This window comes from Mustela nigripes, chromosome 13 (genome assembly GCF_022355385.1).
Source record: "Mustela nigripes isolate SB6536 chromosome 13, MUSNIG.SB6536, whole genome shotgun sequence".
Taxonomy (NCBI): domain Eukaryota; kingdom Metazoa; phylum Chordata; class Mammalia; order Carnivora; family Mustelidae; genus Mustela; species Mustela nigripes.
In genome coordinates, this window is record NC_081569.1 from 69,188,331 (window position 1) to 69,202,070 (window position 13,740).

Consider the following 13,740-nt stretch of genomic DNA (forward strand, 5'->3'; position numbering starts at 1 on the left):
GAATGAATTTCTCTTGGGAGAAATAAATCTGTACTTCACAAATGTTGTATCATTAATTGTACTTCTGGGAATTTTGATGAGCTCCTACAAGTAAATAATGAGCATTCCACCTTTCTAACCCCAGTAGAGTAGAACAGGCACAGACTCAGTCTAACAGTTACAAATACCAGGAGCTTTGGGCGGGTTACCTCACCCTTCTAGCCCTAGTCCATCAAGTGAAAATGGAGATGGCCACACAGGACCAGTAAGATGATTATATGAAATAGGTTGTGAAGAGCAACTAGTACCAGCCTGGCACACAGTAGGTGCTCAATAACGGTTTGTTTCTATAACACTGAAGAAATTTTCAGCTTCCACTAACAAATTATTGAACAAATTTTTTCTAAAGGGAATCTACCAGAAAACAGATTCTGAAAGCCTTCATAAAAAATTTTACAGCATGTTTAATTTGCTGCCATAGATACATTCTTCAAGTGCACACAAATCAAAACCTTTTATTGAATGGTATTTTAAGTGTACAGAGGAAGTTTGCTATTTATTAACCTAGCCATACAGAGAATCCTTTATATAAAAAATAATTTTTGTATCCATAATGTACCTATCTGATAAGAACTGAAGTTTGTTTTCTAAATTTAGATTTTTGTATTTTCTTTTGTAAATATTGTTATTGAAATACAATCAACATACAGTGTTAGAGCAGCTTTAGGTATATAACAGTGATTTGACAATACTACACATTATAAAATGCTCACCACAGTAAATGCAGTCACCATCTGTCACAATACAATGCCATTATAATCTTACTGACTACATTCTCTATGCTGTACTTTTCATATCCACTGCAAACTTCAAGTTATTTTTTAAAAAAAGATTTTTGAATTTTCTCCAACTAGTTGACACACTTCAACTGATAGCAAAAAAAATGCAACTCCATAAATGTTATAAACTCAGTATATATGGAAAAAGGCAACTTATATACTACACAGGCATTTTATAAAGGTCAAGTTTTTGGAATCTCCAAAAATTATTATTTAAGAAATTCTCAAGATCTCAAGATGTGCAAACTAATTCCCCACTACATATTTTCTGGAAGATAGTATCTTTTATCCTTTAAAGATTTTTTTTTTAACTTGAGCTTCCAATGAAGTAAAGTTACCTTTTCAATGCATCTTCGAAGAGTGTTAATATTCCTGACCCACCAACCTATTCCCATAGCTCTTAACTCAGACCACTGAGGGTCCCCTCTCTGAATTGCCGGAATCATATTTATCAGTTCTTCTTCAGCCTCAGAATGAAAAGCCCAGGCAAAATGGCAGGTAGACACACCTAAATTAGAAATACAAAATAATAACCTTTTCAGAACTCTACCAAAAAAGAACAAAACAATTTTTCACATAGTCATGTATTTATTCTTTCATTCTGGAAAGAATTTTCAAGCAGAAAAAAAAAAGTAAAAGAAAGTCATCATTCAAGGACTTTACACTATAAGTTTCTAAATACAAGAGCAATGGCAGAACACACAAAATGAAAAAAATCTCTTTTTCCCAAGTATTTACTTTTTTTCTCTGCAAAAATAGAGACACTAAAACTTAATCACAGGAAAGATATTTGAATATCGAGTCATTTATACGTACACACACCAAACTTATCAACAGTGAAAGCTCTGGTCAAGTCAAAATATCTTGGCCTGTGTCCTTGGGTATTTTTTCACAGCAATGCAGACCATATCTTCCAGCAGTGAATAGTGAAAACTGCCCCATTCATCCCTCTGGCCAAGGAGCTAAATATCATTTCACAGTAAGGTCTAACCTTCAAGACAGTTGCAGGGAATAACAACAGCAAGGGAACAACATTCCTTTGCCTTTGGCATCTTGGTTAAAAGTAGTTTAAAGCTGCCTAATACTGTTGGTATATGGCAAATTCTTTTTGTCCTGGAAGAAGACTAACAGGAATCTAGGTTGTATTTAGAGGCAACACCATCAGACTTGGAAGTACAAGGGAGTTTATCGACAGTTTACTGATAACACTTTGTTCCACTTAGAGCAGATGGAGAGGAAACACAAGGGAAATGAGACACACAAATTGATGACAGATAGTAGGAATGCCAGGAAGTACGCAGAGGAGACTAGAAAAGAGGCCAGACTGTTCAAAGTAACCATCTGTATGGACCCATTTTGGACCTCATGTCTGAAGTCAATAATAGTCACATTATAGCACAGGCTTCTCAATGCTAGAAGACCATCAGTGTTACCACATGTAATTTTTTCATTAACAACTACTATATAGACTTCCAATATAGTTTAAAGATTTTCTAATCACTACTGCTTCACAACAGTTCCTTTAGAAGGTATAAAAGGAAAAACTATTATGACGATTTTGAATAATAATCTTAAGTTTTTTAAATTTCCCATTGCTAACATTTCTATACAACTGTGCCTAAAATCAGAGCATTAAAAAAAAAAAAATTCAGTGCAACAAGCCTTGACTGCCAACATAAATTTAAGGGAAAATAGCCAAAATTTACTAACACCAATTTGTAGTTTTTCATAACCTAAAAGGCAGATTAATTTTTAAATCTTTGCCTGATTTAGGAAATAATCACTACATCAAATAACTGAAACTTTGCTTTAGAAGTTGCTATTACATAGTAATGCACACAGTATATCTTTGCTAAAAGCACATTTATAATATAAAGAATAATATAAAATATATTACATTCTGTATCCTTAAGTGAAATGTGATTAATTAAATTTTTGGTATGATTAAGCAGAAACAGGAAATAAACAGGTATGTCAAGGGAATTAGGTTCAGAAGTGAATGTATTTGGAAGCCTAACTATTTATGTTTATTTTAATATAAGCATTGCATTGTAAGTCATATACTCACAAGTAAAGCTGAAGTTTCGGGAATATGTGCCAGATAATCCAGTAGATTTGCATACTTGTAGCGTACTGCCACACACCCTGATTTGAGATACAAGGATTTATATCAGCCCCCTATTTTACAGATTAAAAAATCATAACTACAGAGTTTAAGGTGACCTGCTCCATAGCTTAATACATACGTGTGTGTGTGTGTGTTTGTTTGTGTGTGTGTGTGTGTGTGTGTATGTATGTATATATACATACATACATACATTAAGGAAAAAAGAACAGGGCGCCTCGGTGGCTCAATGGGTTAAGCCTCTTGCCTTCAGCTCAGGTCATGATCTCAGTCTTGGGATCGAGCCCCCACACTTGGCTCCCTGCTCAAGCAGGGAGCCTGCTTCCCCCCCACACACTGCCTCTCTGCCTACTTGTGATCTCTGTCAAATAAATAAATAAAAATCTTAAAAAAAAAAAAAAAGAAGAAGAAGAAGAAGGAAAAGAACAGGGGCACCAACAGATAGTTATTTACTTATTTATTTTTTGCCTACCAGTAACAGTCTATCCTTTGCAGTTTTCCTCTGTTCTTCTTAGCCTTTCTATCTGTATCCCATCTACTGAACTTTTCCCCTGAAAACTCTTCCTAAGATCATCATTTATAATAGCAGTCACTTATGTCCAGTGTCTCAACTGTATCAAAGGGAAAATGGAATTTTCAATTCCACAATTGTCATTAAGTGATTCAGTACCATCTATTATTTAAAACTAAAGTGTAAAAGAACCTCCTAGATACCATTTTTTTAAACCTAACCAAATGGCACAGACTGTTTAAAATGGTAATGACAAGTCCACAATGGGTTAAGTTTTGGAACTGTCCAACACTGTTTCCAGGAATGTAAATGAGTACAGTGTTTCTGTCTGGGGCAATACTCATCAAGCCTTAAGAAATTTCACTCTTGAATATAGCAAAGTTGTGGTTGCTGGAGGGGACGTGGATGGGCAGACGGGAGAAACAAGACAGAATTAAGAGTACATTTATCTTGATGAACACTGAAAAATGTACAGAATTGATGATTCATTATATTGTACACTTGAAACTATACTGTATATTAATTATACTTGAATAAAAAAATACTAAGATACAGTTAGGTTCAGAATTTAGAATACTGATCTGGCAACAAAGTGTTGACTGAAACATTAAAAATAAAAACAAACAACTACCTCAAAAAAAAAAAAGAGTCAATAAGAACTTTCAAGCCCTCTGACTCATTAATTCCACTGTTGGAAAATAATCAGATATATACATGAATATTTGTATGAAGAGTTATAAGGTCATTCATTACAGTGATCATTCAAATAGAAAACCAGCCAAATCTGTTTCACAAATGAAGGACTAGATAGATGAAACGTAGTTTAGAAACATGATAGACTATCAGACAGATATTTAGAATTATATTTTCAAAGAACATTTATGAGGGTGAAGGGTAAGTGCTATGGGTAAGAAAAACAAATTATAAAGCCTGATATTCTAGTTCCTACAATACTAAAGCATTATTTATGGGGCTGTGTCCAGGAGGCTGGTTTCAAAATAGTCTAATGAACACTGCACTGGACTTGGATTCTAATGCCAACATCTATTAATAAATAGCCCTATATCTTGGGCAGGTCACTTTATAGTTTCAGTTTTTCACTATTTTATTTTTTTTAAGATTTTATTTATTTATTCACAATAGACAGCAAGAGAGAAAGAGACCGGGAGGCAGGAAGAGGCAGAGGGATAAGTAGGCTCCCCACAGAGCAGGGAGCCCGATGCAGGGCTTGATCCCAGGACTCTGGGATCATGACCTGAGTAAAAGGCAGCACTTAACCAACTGACTCACCCAGGTGTCCCTGGGTGTAAATCTGTAAATTAGGGGGCTGACATAAATCCTTACACCTCAAATCAGCGTGTGTGGCAGTATACTACAAGTATGCAAATCTACTGGATTACTATCTGGCACATATTCCCAAAACATCAGCTTTACTTGTGAGTACAGGACTTATAATGCTTACATTAAAATAAACAGAAATAATAAAACATAGGGCAAAATTCACATAATTTTTTAAAAAAGATATCAGATGTCAAAGAAATTCGGGGCCACTTTTACGGCCTTAGGCATACCAGGTTTACTCCTAAACTACTGCAACTTTAGTGAGTAAAGTCTGAGAAACTGAGAAGAGCCAAAGTCACAGAACAGAGCTGAAAGAGGCACAGAAGAAGGGTCAGTGGGCACCATGTGACAGGAAGTTCTTAAGGCTAATGATAAGAATGCATATAATGACTTAGCTAATTCTTCTACCCAAATATACATGCAAATATTTCATTTCAATATGAAATAAAAGTCTTGCAAAGTTTCAAACAAGGAGTTAAATACCTTGATGAAGTAGCTGTACTCGGTATAAAGGAGGCAGCGATGTCAAAAGGCATGTGTGCAAACGCATAGCTAGTAAGTATCTCAAACCACACTCGTCTAGTGTGTCTCTTCCTGCAAAGCAAACAGAAAATATGTTTCAGGGAAAAGGTCACAAACCAATAAAAATTAGGAAATAAGCATTAAATTCAACAATAACAATTTGCACAAAATATATATTTGAGTGTATTCCTTTGTCAACACTTGGATATCTTTATTAAAAAAATGTCTTTACAAAAAATATTTGTAAATACTGAAACTCCCAAATGAAAAATGAGGAAAATATACAGGTAACAACAGTACTTACAGCTATTCATAATAAATGAAATCTTGAAATCCAATAAAAAATATATTAACTATATTAAGCTAGATACAATCTTAAGAAGCATTTCCTATGTGAAGTCAGATAGAGATTTAAAACACAGGAATTACATATATAAACTGAAATCATTCATTTATTATCATTAATAAAAAAGATAAAATTTTCTAGTCTGGTTAGCTCAAGTGATATACAGTACTATGAAAGATTTAAAATCTGATTCCCTAGGCTAGTTTTACAAAACTAAGGTTGAACCTCAACCTAATTTCACAAACTCACTCCTATTTAAAAGTTGCGCAAAGGTAAAAGTGTGGTGAGTTTAATTAAAATTATAGCCACTGTTGGAGGAAAGCAATTCAAAAGTCTGAACAGTACCCAGCACAGAAACTGTCACTTAGGAAGTAATAAGAATGTTAAATCAAATAATATTTTCTAGAAGAAAATAAAATGTTTTAAACTCTCAAATTATGCCGGGCATAAATTTGGAAAAACGAACATTCCCACAGAGGAAACAAAATGTGCGAAGACCTTGAGACAGGAATGTGTCTAGGGTCTTTCTGGGACACAAGGAGGTCAGTGAAAATGAACGGAGATCACATGGGGCCTTGTGGACCTCTGTAGGGGTATGGCTTCTACTCTAAAGTGAGATAGCAAGCCACTAGTGTAGGCGGGAGAACAGACTGAAGTAATAAGAACTTAGCAGTGTTGGAGAGTTTGTCTATAACCAGGCAGGAGGGGGCAGTGACCTGACCGGAATGGCCATAGGAGGAGTGGTGAAAAATGACTGGACCTAGATATGGGAGAACTGGTAGCATGTCCAAAGACTGGAATATGGGGTTCGAGAGAAAGCAGAGTCAGGAATGCCTTTAATTCCACTGGGAAGAATTCATTTACTTAGAATCCACTGACTGAGACGTGCAACATACTTAAACTCGGAGCTTCAGTTTCCCACCTGTGAAGTGGAGACATTAATTCCTGCCTTAGCCACCTCATGAAAGGGCACTGTGACCAGGATGAGCCATTTTAATACTGCCCTGCCAATCATATAGTTCCGAATCAAAGTTTAAAACATTTTTCATGGATTGTGACCTATTTTCTTGATATCTCAGAGTAAAAACTTTTAAGTTTTCAACAAAGGCTTCATTAAGACTATTACGGGGAAAATCCTGCTCTATTGAATATACCACCTCAAAATCATTAGGATTTGTTTTAATTAACATGTTTGGAAAATAGGTCCCCAGGCAAAAGCTTCTGAAGTCTCTAGTTATTTTAATCTACAAAGAGAAAATTTGGGGGATATATTATAAGGATATAAATACATTCCAGCTAGCTTTGAGAAACAGTCTTTTTCCCTCAAATTTAGAAATCTTGTGAAATAGTAAGAGTACAGGCTGGAAGGCAATGAGGTATCCACATAGGAACCCCAGCTCTGCCACTTACTACCTGCATGACCTTGTATGTCACTTAATCTCCCTAAGGATCAGTGTCTTCATCTATAAAATTTAGTATAATAACAGCTACCTACCTAGATTGTTGTAACAATTAAGTATGATAAAGTACATAAAGTGCCTGGCATATAGCAACTGTTCACTCCTCCACAATATTTACTGAATGAATGAATGATCAATAATTTTCAGTTTCCTTGGCTAATGCCATCATTTACAAGCAACACCATTACCTTCAACTATCTGCATAAAAGAGAATGGAATCTAGTTTCAGGAGACAGCCAAAAATGTTCTGGTTATAGAGCAAATTAATCAAGACACACATTATAGTAAAATGTATTAAAACCTCTTTCTCAAGAGACGTTTCAGAGAAAATTAGGTAATTGTAAAAAAATATATATATCTAGAAATGGGAAGATGAACAAGTTGAGATCATGAGGTCCCTATAAGCTTCATGGTTCAATAGTAAAATTATCAAGTGGGCCACTATAATTACTAAAAGTAAAATAAAAACTAAAATAAGCCATAGGAGTCACTATGTTTTGAAAAAACAAGACTACATAGATCTAAAGTGACACAAAGCTTTCAGTGTAAAAGCTCATGCGAGAATGCACACAGATATCACAAATCCACGATGTCATATGTGCAAGTCATAGCCTATCCCAATAGTCCTTTCTTTCACAATTAATCATATTATGATTGTAATTGTCTACAAACTGTAATTGTCTACTAAAGAGTTCTTTTCACTGCAAGGTTTCAAGAAAGACTGCAACTTAATATGTGAGTCATTGCATACATTATACAAATGGTTCTATGCATGGTAACCTTATAAATTTCAGTGGGAATACTTACCTGAGTAACTCTTATCTCTGTTTTCATCAAGCTCTGTGCTGGTGGTGGCCACTGTATCAGCCAAAGCCACGAGGAACATCTGCTCCAAACGGGTAAGGCCTGGTAGACTCGAGTGCATAAGGTGACTTGAAAGTACCCTAGCGTGTTCCTGGCCAAAGTAAGCAGGTCCATACTGAGAAAGATTTATTACTTTCGATTTGTTTTCTCTCTGTTCTGGCTCTAAATCTATATCATCTGTGGTTATATCCTGGATTTGGAACAGCTCTGAATACTGATCTTCTGGTTCACTTTTGGTATGATCTTCAAAGCTCTGGGGTATTTTCGTACTCTCTTCTGAAATTCTGTAGGTTGTATCCTGATCCGCAGCAAGCAGTGCATATAATGGTAGTGGAGGAATAGAATCTATTTCGGTATAATCTCGAGTGCCATCCTTTCCTATGGTGACCGTATCCTTCGCTGTACTGCCACTTACACTAATGGTTCGGGAAAGATGTCGCTTAGTCCCTTCTCCAGCATCAGCATCTCTAACTATCGCAACTTCACCTGCAATGCATTTCACTAAATGAGAGAGAATAGCTTTAGCCCTTCGAACTTTCCCTAAATCCATCAATTCTAACAGCTGAGTTGGATGATACTGAGGGAGAGTAGGGGAAAGTACATGTGCAGCCTCAAATAAGCCGCCATCCTGAACCACAGTTGGTGAACAAAACACATCATCAGCAATAGCTGTGCCTTCAACAATACTTTTTCTTGACAACATATTAGATTTAAAGGCAGAATGATCTTGTATTGCTGTCTCTTCTGCATCAGGACTATCAGCTTCAATGTCTCCAAATTTGACCGCGTGCTTCCACTGTGCATACACATGCATTTCACAATCCATGCCCACCACCAATATCCCATCTCTCACCCAGGAGAGAGAAACAGGCAGCGAAGGTGTACCATCCACAGAGGACACCAAGTCTATAGATCGAAGAAGAACCCATCTTGACCTAACTCCTTGCTTGATACTACCACCTAGTGGTAAAGTAATGACAGCCACTCCATCCTTACTATTGATTTGCTCAGTCACAATTCCTGAGAGTCGTCCATACATGAAGATATTAGCACCAACCCCCACTGTGAGAATGTGGGAGCCATCTTCTTTTGAAACCCAGTCCAAATGTACTAAATGTTTGATATTTGGAATAAGGTATCTATCCTTGCTCAAAAGCGCATCTGATTTGCTGTACACAAACAGATTACTGTCAACACTGACCCTCGAATCAAGTACACTGCCAACCTTGACCAAATCATCAAGATGAATTGTTTGCTCTAAAACCCATTCTGATCCTCCCGTAGATTCACATTCAAAGATGCAAACATGCATGGAAAATTCTTTAGAAACAAAACCACTGTGGTGGACAGGTTGTTTGTAAGCCACGGCAAGGCGGCCTGTGTATGAACAGCTAACAGCAACTGGTCTTCCCACAATGCTCACTGTACTGCTGTTATCTTCTCCTTCATCATTCATCAAGGGCCATCTCCTCCAATGGTAAGTTTCCTTCTCATCGCTTTGGCACTGCAGGTTGGTTTCCATACTACACTTCCAGAAGCGTACTTTATTGTCAGAACAAGTTGTAACCACTAAATAAGGGGCAAGGCACACCGGATAAATCGAAGAAGAACTCAGATGGCCTTAAAAAATAAAAAGCAGATAGTCATGATAACAACCACAAAATAAAATGCTAACAATTAAGTTTTATAATGTGATTAAATCCAAAGCCACTATAAGCTTCTTTATTATAATTCTGCAAACCCCCCTTAGCTACTGCTTTACACTAAGCATCCATTGGCCAAGATATTATCTATACAAGCTTTGAAGAGCCCATTGGTGGAATCAAAATATGCAGTAATAATCACTTAACTGGTTTTTAGGTGATTAATAATGTTTAAATAAGGTGACTATTCCATAAAATAAAACTCAAACACAATAAAACAAGGCAACCAGTTATCCCTAAATCTATTACCTGTTGTAACTTACATATATATGTCTTCACCACATGCCTCACTGGACTTTCAGTCTCCACTTGTCATGACTTTCATCAGAGATGCTTAAGTCTTCACTATAGTTTCCCATTCAAATTCCCCTAACCTGCACCTGAATAATCCAGACCCTAAATCTGCCCCTACCATCAAAATGTTTTCAGAGAGATAAACAGACTACTAGGTCTCACCATTATAAATAAGGGTAATTCAAATCCTCCTATTTATTCTTGATTGCCAAAGACCACTCATCAACCATCAACTATAACTCATCCACTGTCAACTATAACATGAGGAGTAACAGCGATTACGACTGGGGTCAGAAGACCTGGATTCAGGTTCTAGTCCATCAATAACTCCACAACACTGGGAAAGCCACTTCCACATCTGAACATTTTCCATCTAAATATTAGGGACCATGTTACTACTTCCCTTGGAGTGTTACTGTCAAGTAACGTATGTACAAAGCCTCTGCAAAATATAATTTATTATATTACCAATTCTGATAAACCTGGGTATATCCCAAACTTTCCAAATACTTTGAAAGACTAAAAACTCGCCCAGATCTGCACCTGCCACAAAAGCCCTGAGTAAACCATTAATATGATCTTTCCAACTCTGAGTTCAAACCTATCTTGTGGGTGAATAAAAGAAGCCTCATACTGAAAATCATTTACCAGTCTTGAACCTCAAATTTCATTTCCCAAAAATACTACTCCAGGAATTCTTTAATTATAGTTCTATAAGTGACAGATCATTTTAAATACACCTGCCCTCCCAACGATCTTATCTGCCCAAACTATGATCTTGTATCTTACGTATTTTCCCCACAGTACCTGCCAACTCCTGCTCAAACATATTTAATAAAGGTAATATGTGATTAGTACAAAGTGGATGAACTGCCTCAACTTAAAAAAAACTTCAGTGATTTGCCGATGAACATATCTGTTCTTTGCAATTGTACTGCCATATTATATTATTGCTATTTATAAGAAATCATAGTGCAGGCAAGAAACTTCACATTAAAACATATCATTTTCTGTCAGGCTGATTACATTTATCATAGGAAACTTTCCAATAAAGACATGTTTCTAAACAGGTACATCATTACTAGAAAATTACAATTGTCCACATAACACATATTTCAGGAGGGTTGGTCCATTTTACCCACTGAAGGACACTCTGAGCTACAACTGCCCACTCTTCAAGCTACCTTACCTGCAGAAGGTGTTGCTCTTATTACTTCAACTCCTTCTGGGAGATCAAGAGGTTGGCTGTAGACCAGTCTAGAACTCAGAATAAGTTTGCTAGCAGTTTGTAGATTGGCAATTGAGGCAGAGTGTGGCATGGGGCTCACACTAGGAGAGGTTTCTGGAGAAGAGTCTACATTCTTCTGTCCAGGGACTGAAAGTAGACTCTCTGATGAAAAGCCTTCTGAAGGTTTAGCTTTGAAGATAAATTATGAAATATATTACAACCATCTCTATATATGTTAGCTAGAATATACCTTGTCATCATTAAGAAACATAGTTTAAAGTACGTTGGAGACAAGGTCAATTTTCAGACTTGCTGAGTTACCTGACAGATTTCCCCCCCCTTTTATTCTTATCATCACCAACTCCATCAAAGACACTTAAGTGCAACATGTAAAAACTAGAAAAAAAAAATCTCAAGTTATTTCCTCCAATGTTTTCAACCTTTAAAAAGCATCAAAAGCTTGGAGTGCCTGGGTTGCTCAGTTGATCAAGCATCTGACTCTTGGTTTCAGCTCAGGTCATTTCATGGGTCAGGGGATAAAGCCACTGGTCAGGCTCCACACTCAGTGGGGAGTCAGCCCCCCAACACCCCATCCCCTACTCCTGCACTAGCACAAAAGTGTGCATTCTCTCTCTCTAAAATAAATAAATGCATCTTTATAAAGTACCAAAAGCTTGAGGAGAAACTTGTTACCATGCAGATTCCTGGGCCTCCACCACAGGAAGACTGATTCAGTTGTTTTGGGGTAGACCCCAGAAATCTGCATTAATAAATCACCCAGGTGTTTCTGAAACAGAGCATTATGAATCAAACTTTGAGGAACAGCAAGGTATTACCTCATGTTGTAGAAGAAAGAATTTAAGTTACCTCACGTCATAAATGAAAGAATTTAAGTTTAGAGAGCTTACTGATTTTCCTACAGTCATATAACTAGCTAGTGGCAAGGAAGACACTAAAATACCAGCCTCCTGACTACCAAGCCCTTCAACAAGATGATTTCAAAAACCAATACAGAAAAATAAAAGTTCTAAACAAATTTAAGATGGTGTTAGCTGACTGGCTTGCAGCCCACTGATAGATATCCGAAACACACAGATCATGACCTTCCTCAAGGAACTCAAGGCCACCTTAATGCCCTCATGCTTATGTTTTATTTAAAGACTAAAAGTAACCTTAACAGCAGTGATCCCCCCAATGTCCTAAAACCCTTGCTTCAAAATTCCTTAATACCTCAGAAATGTACTTTATCTCTATCACTCCTCCCTCCACAAACTCAGAAGTATATAATCAGTCAACCTTCACAACCCCCAGGGCAGTGCTTTCTGCCCATGGGTCCTTTCCTCATGTTATAATAAAATCACTTTTTGTACCACAAAAAAACGGGGTGGGTATGGATATCGATCTGATCTTCCCAAGAGTTCCAGCTTTCACATAAGAGTGGAATATAAATCTCTAAGCAGATTCAGTTATCTGTGCTTCTGCTACATGTGAGGGACATTTTGAATTACATTTATATTTGTGGGCCCATCTCCCCCACATTAGACTACGAATTTATGAAGGGCAAGGATGGTGCTTGCTTTATATATCTCAAGAAGCATCAGAATAGTAAGAGATATTGAGTAATCCCTGTTGCTCCTGGTGGATGTTAAATATATCAATCTATTTTATGTAAACATTTTCCACAAAATGGAACGGGACTACAAACTTCCATGAGTACTCAGCAGAAAGAAGTACTACTCCTGGCCTCCTCAGTCAAGGCACTTCACAATCTCTGGCTATTTTCTCATCTGCAAAATAAGGTCAAGCTGTATTACTTCTCTTCCTGTAAACCAAGCACTTTCCTAATGTATTATTCTCATGCTAAGAAAGAAAATAAGAGCAGGGGAAAAAAGCAAAGGCCTTAGAGACAGAAAAACCTGATACGAAACTTGGTCCTATGACAAACTGGGTGTGGGACTTGATCAAGTTACTTAATATTATTACATTAGTAAACTGGGGATAATGTCGGTCTCACATGTTTAAAGCACTTATCTCAGTGCCTGGTCGCTTAGAAGTAGTCAATATGTTACTTTCCCATCTAAATTTAAGTCTATCATTTGATTCTCAGCCCCGATTTTCAACATACTGATAAATTCAAGTATTAGCTGTGAATGGCAGCATACACTATACTAAATCTGCTGTGAATATTAGAACCAAAAGACAGATGCTTTCATAGCTGAAGAGGACGTATTATTTGTTTGCTTCTACTGTCAGATTGTTCGTAACCTTTTACTGCTAACAGAAACAGAGTAAGCAAGAAGCTCTACACTAAACCTGGATTTAGGGGAGTATCAGTGGGAAACTTCCCTCATACGCAGTAGGGACAAAAGGTATCACAATCTTCCTGTCCTACCACAAGGATCTGTTACTACCTCCATTAATCTCTTCAGGACCTTTCCTGGCTTTGTGTCCAGCCCTAGAAAATACTATATTCTCTGGTGAGTTAAAAATTCTCTTCTTGACAAGCTGGTTTTAGATCACTCTACTCT

The 13,740-nt window shown here is 36.9% G+C and overlaps 1 protein-coding gene across 4 annotated transcripts in view; it reads right to left on the bottom strand.

The window, feature by feature from the left end:
* The window catches only part of DMXL2 (Dmx like 2), a 158,706-nt gene that overhangs the window by 43,439 nt on the left and 101,527 nt on the right, over nucleotides 1–13,740 (bottom strand). For all 4 annotated transcript variants that reach the window (XM_059372826.1, XM_059372824.1, XM_059372825.1 and 1 more), the window contains exons 17-20: nucleotides 11,174–11,401; nucleotides 7,931–9,607; nucleotides 5,279–5,389; nucleotides 1,157–1,326 (exon numbers count right to left, since the gene is read on the bottom strand). In XM_059372826.1, coding sequence (XP_059228809.1) covers nucleotides 1,157–1,326; nucleotides 5,279–5,389; nucleotides 7,931–9,607; nucleotides 11,174–11,401 — 2,186 coding nt within the window. The remainder of the gene's footprint in view (nucleotides 1–1,156; nucleotides 1,327–5,278; nucleotides 5,390–7,930; nucleotides 9,608–11,173; nucleotides 11,402–13,740) is intronic.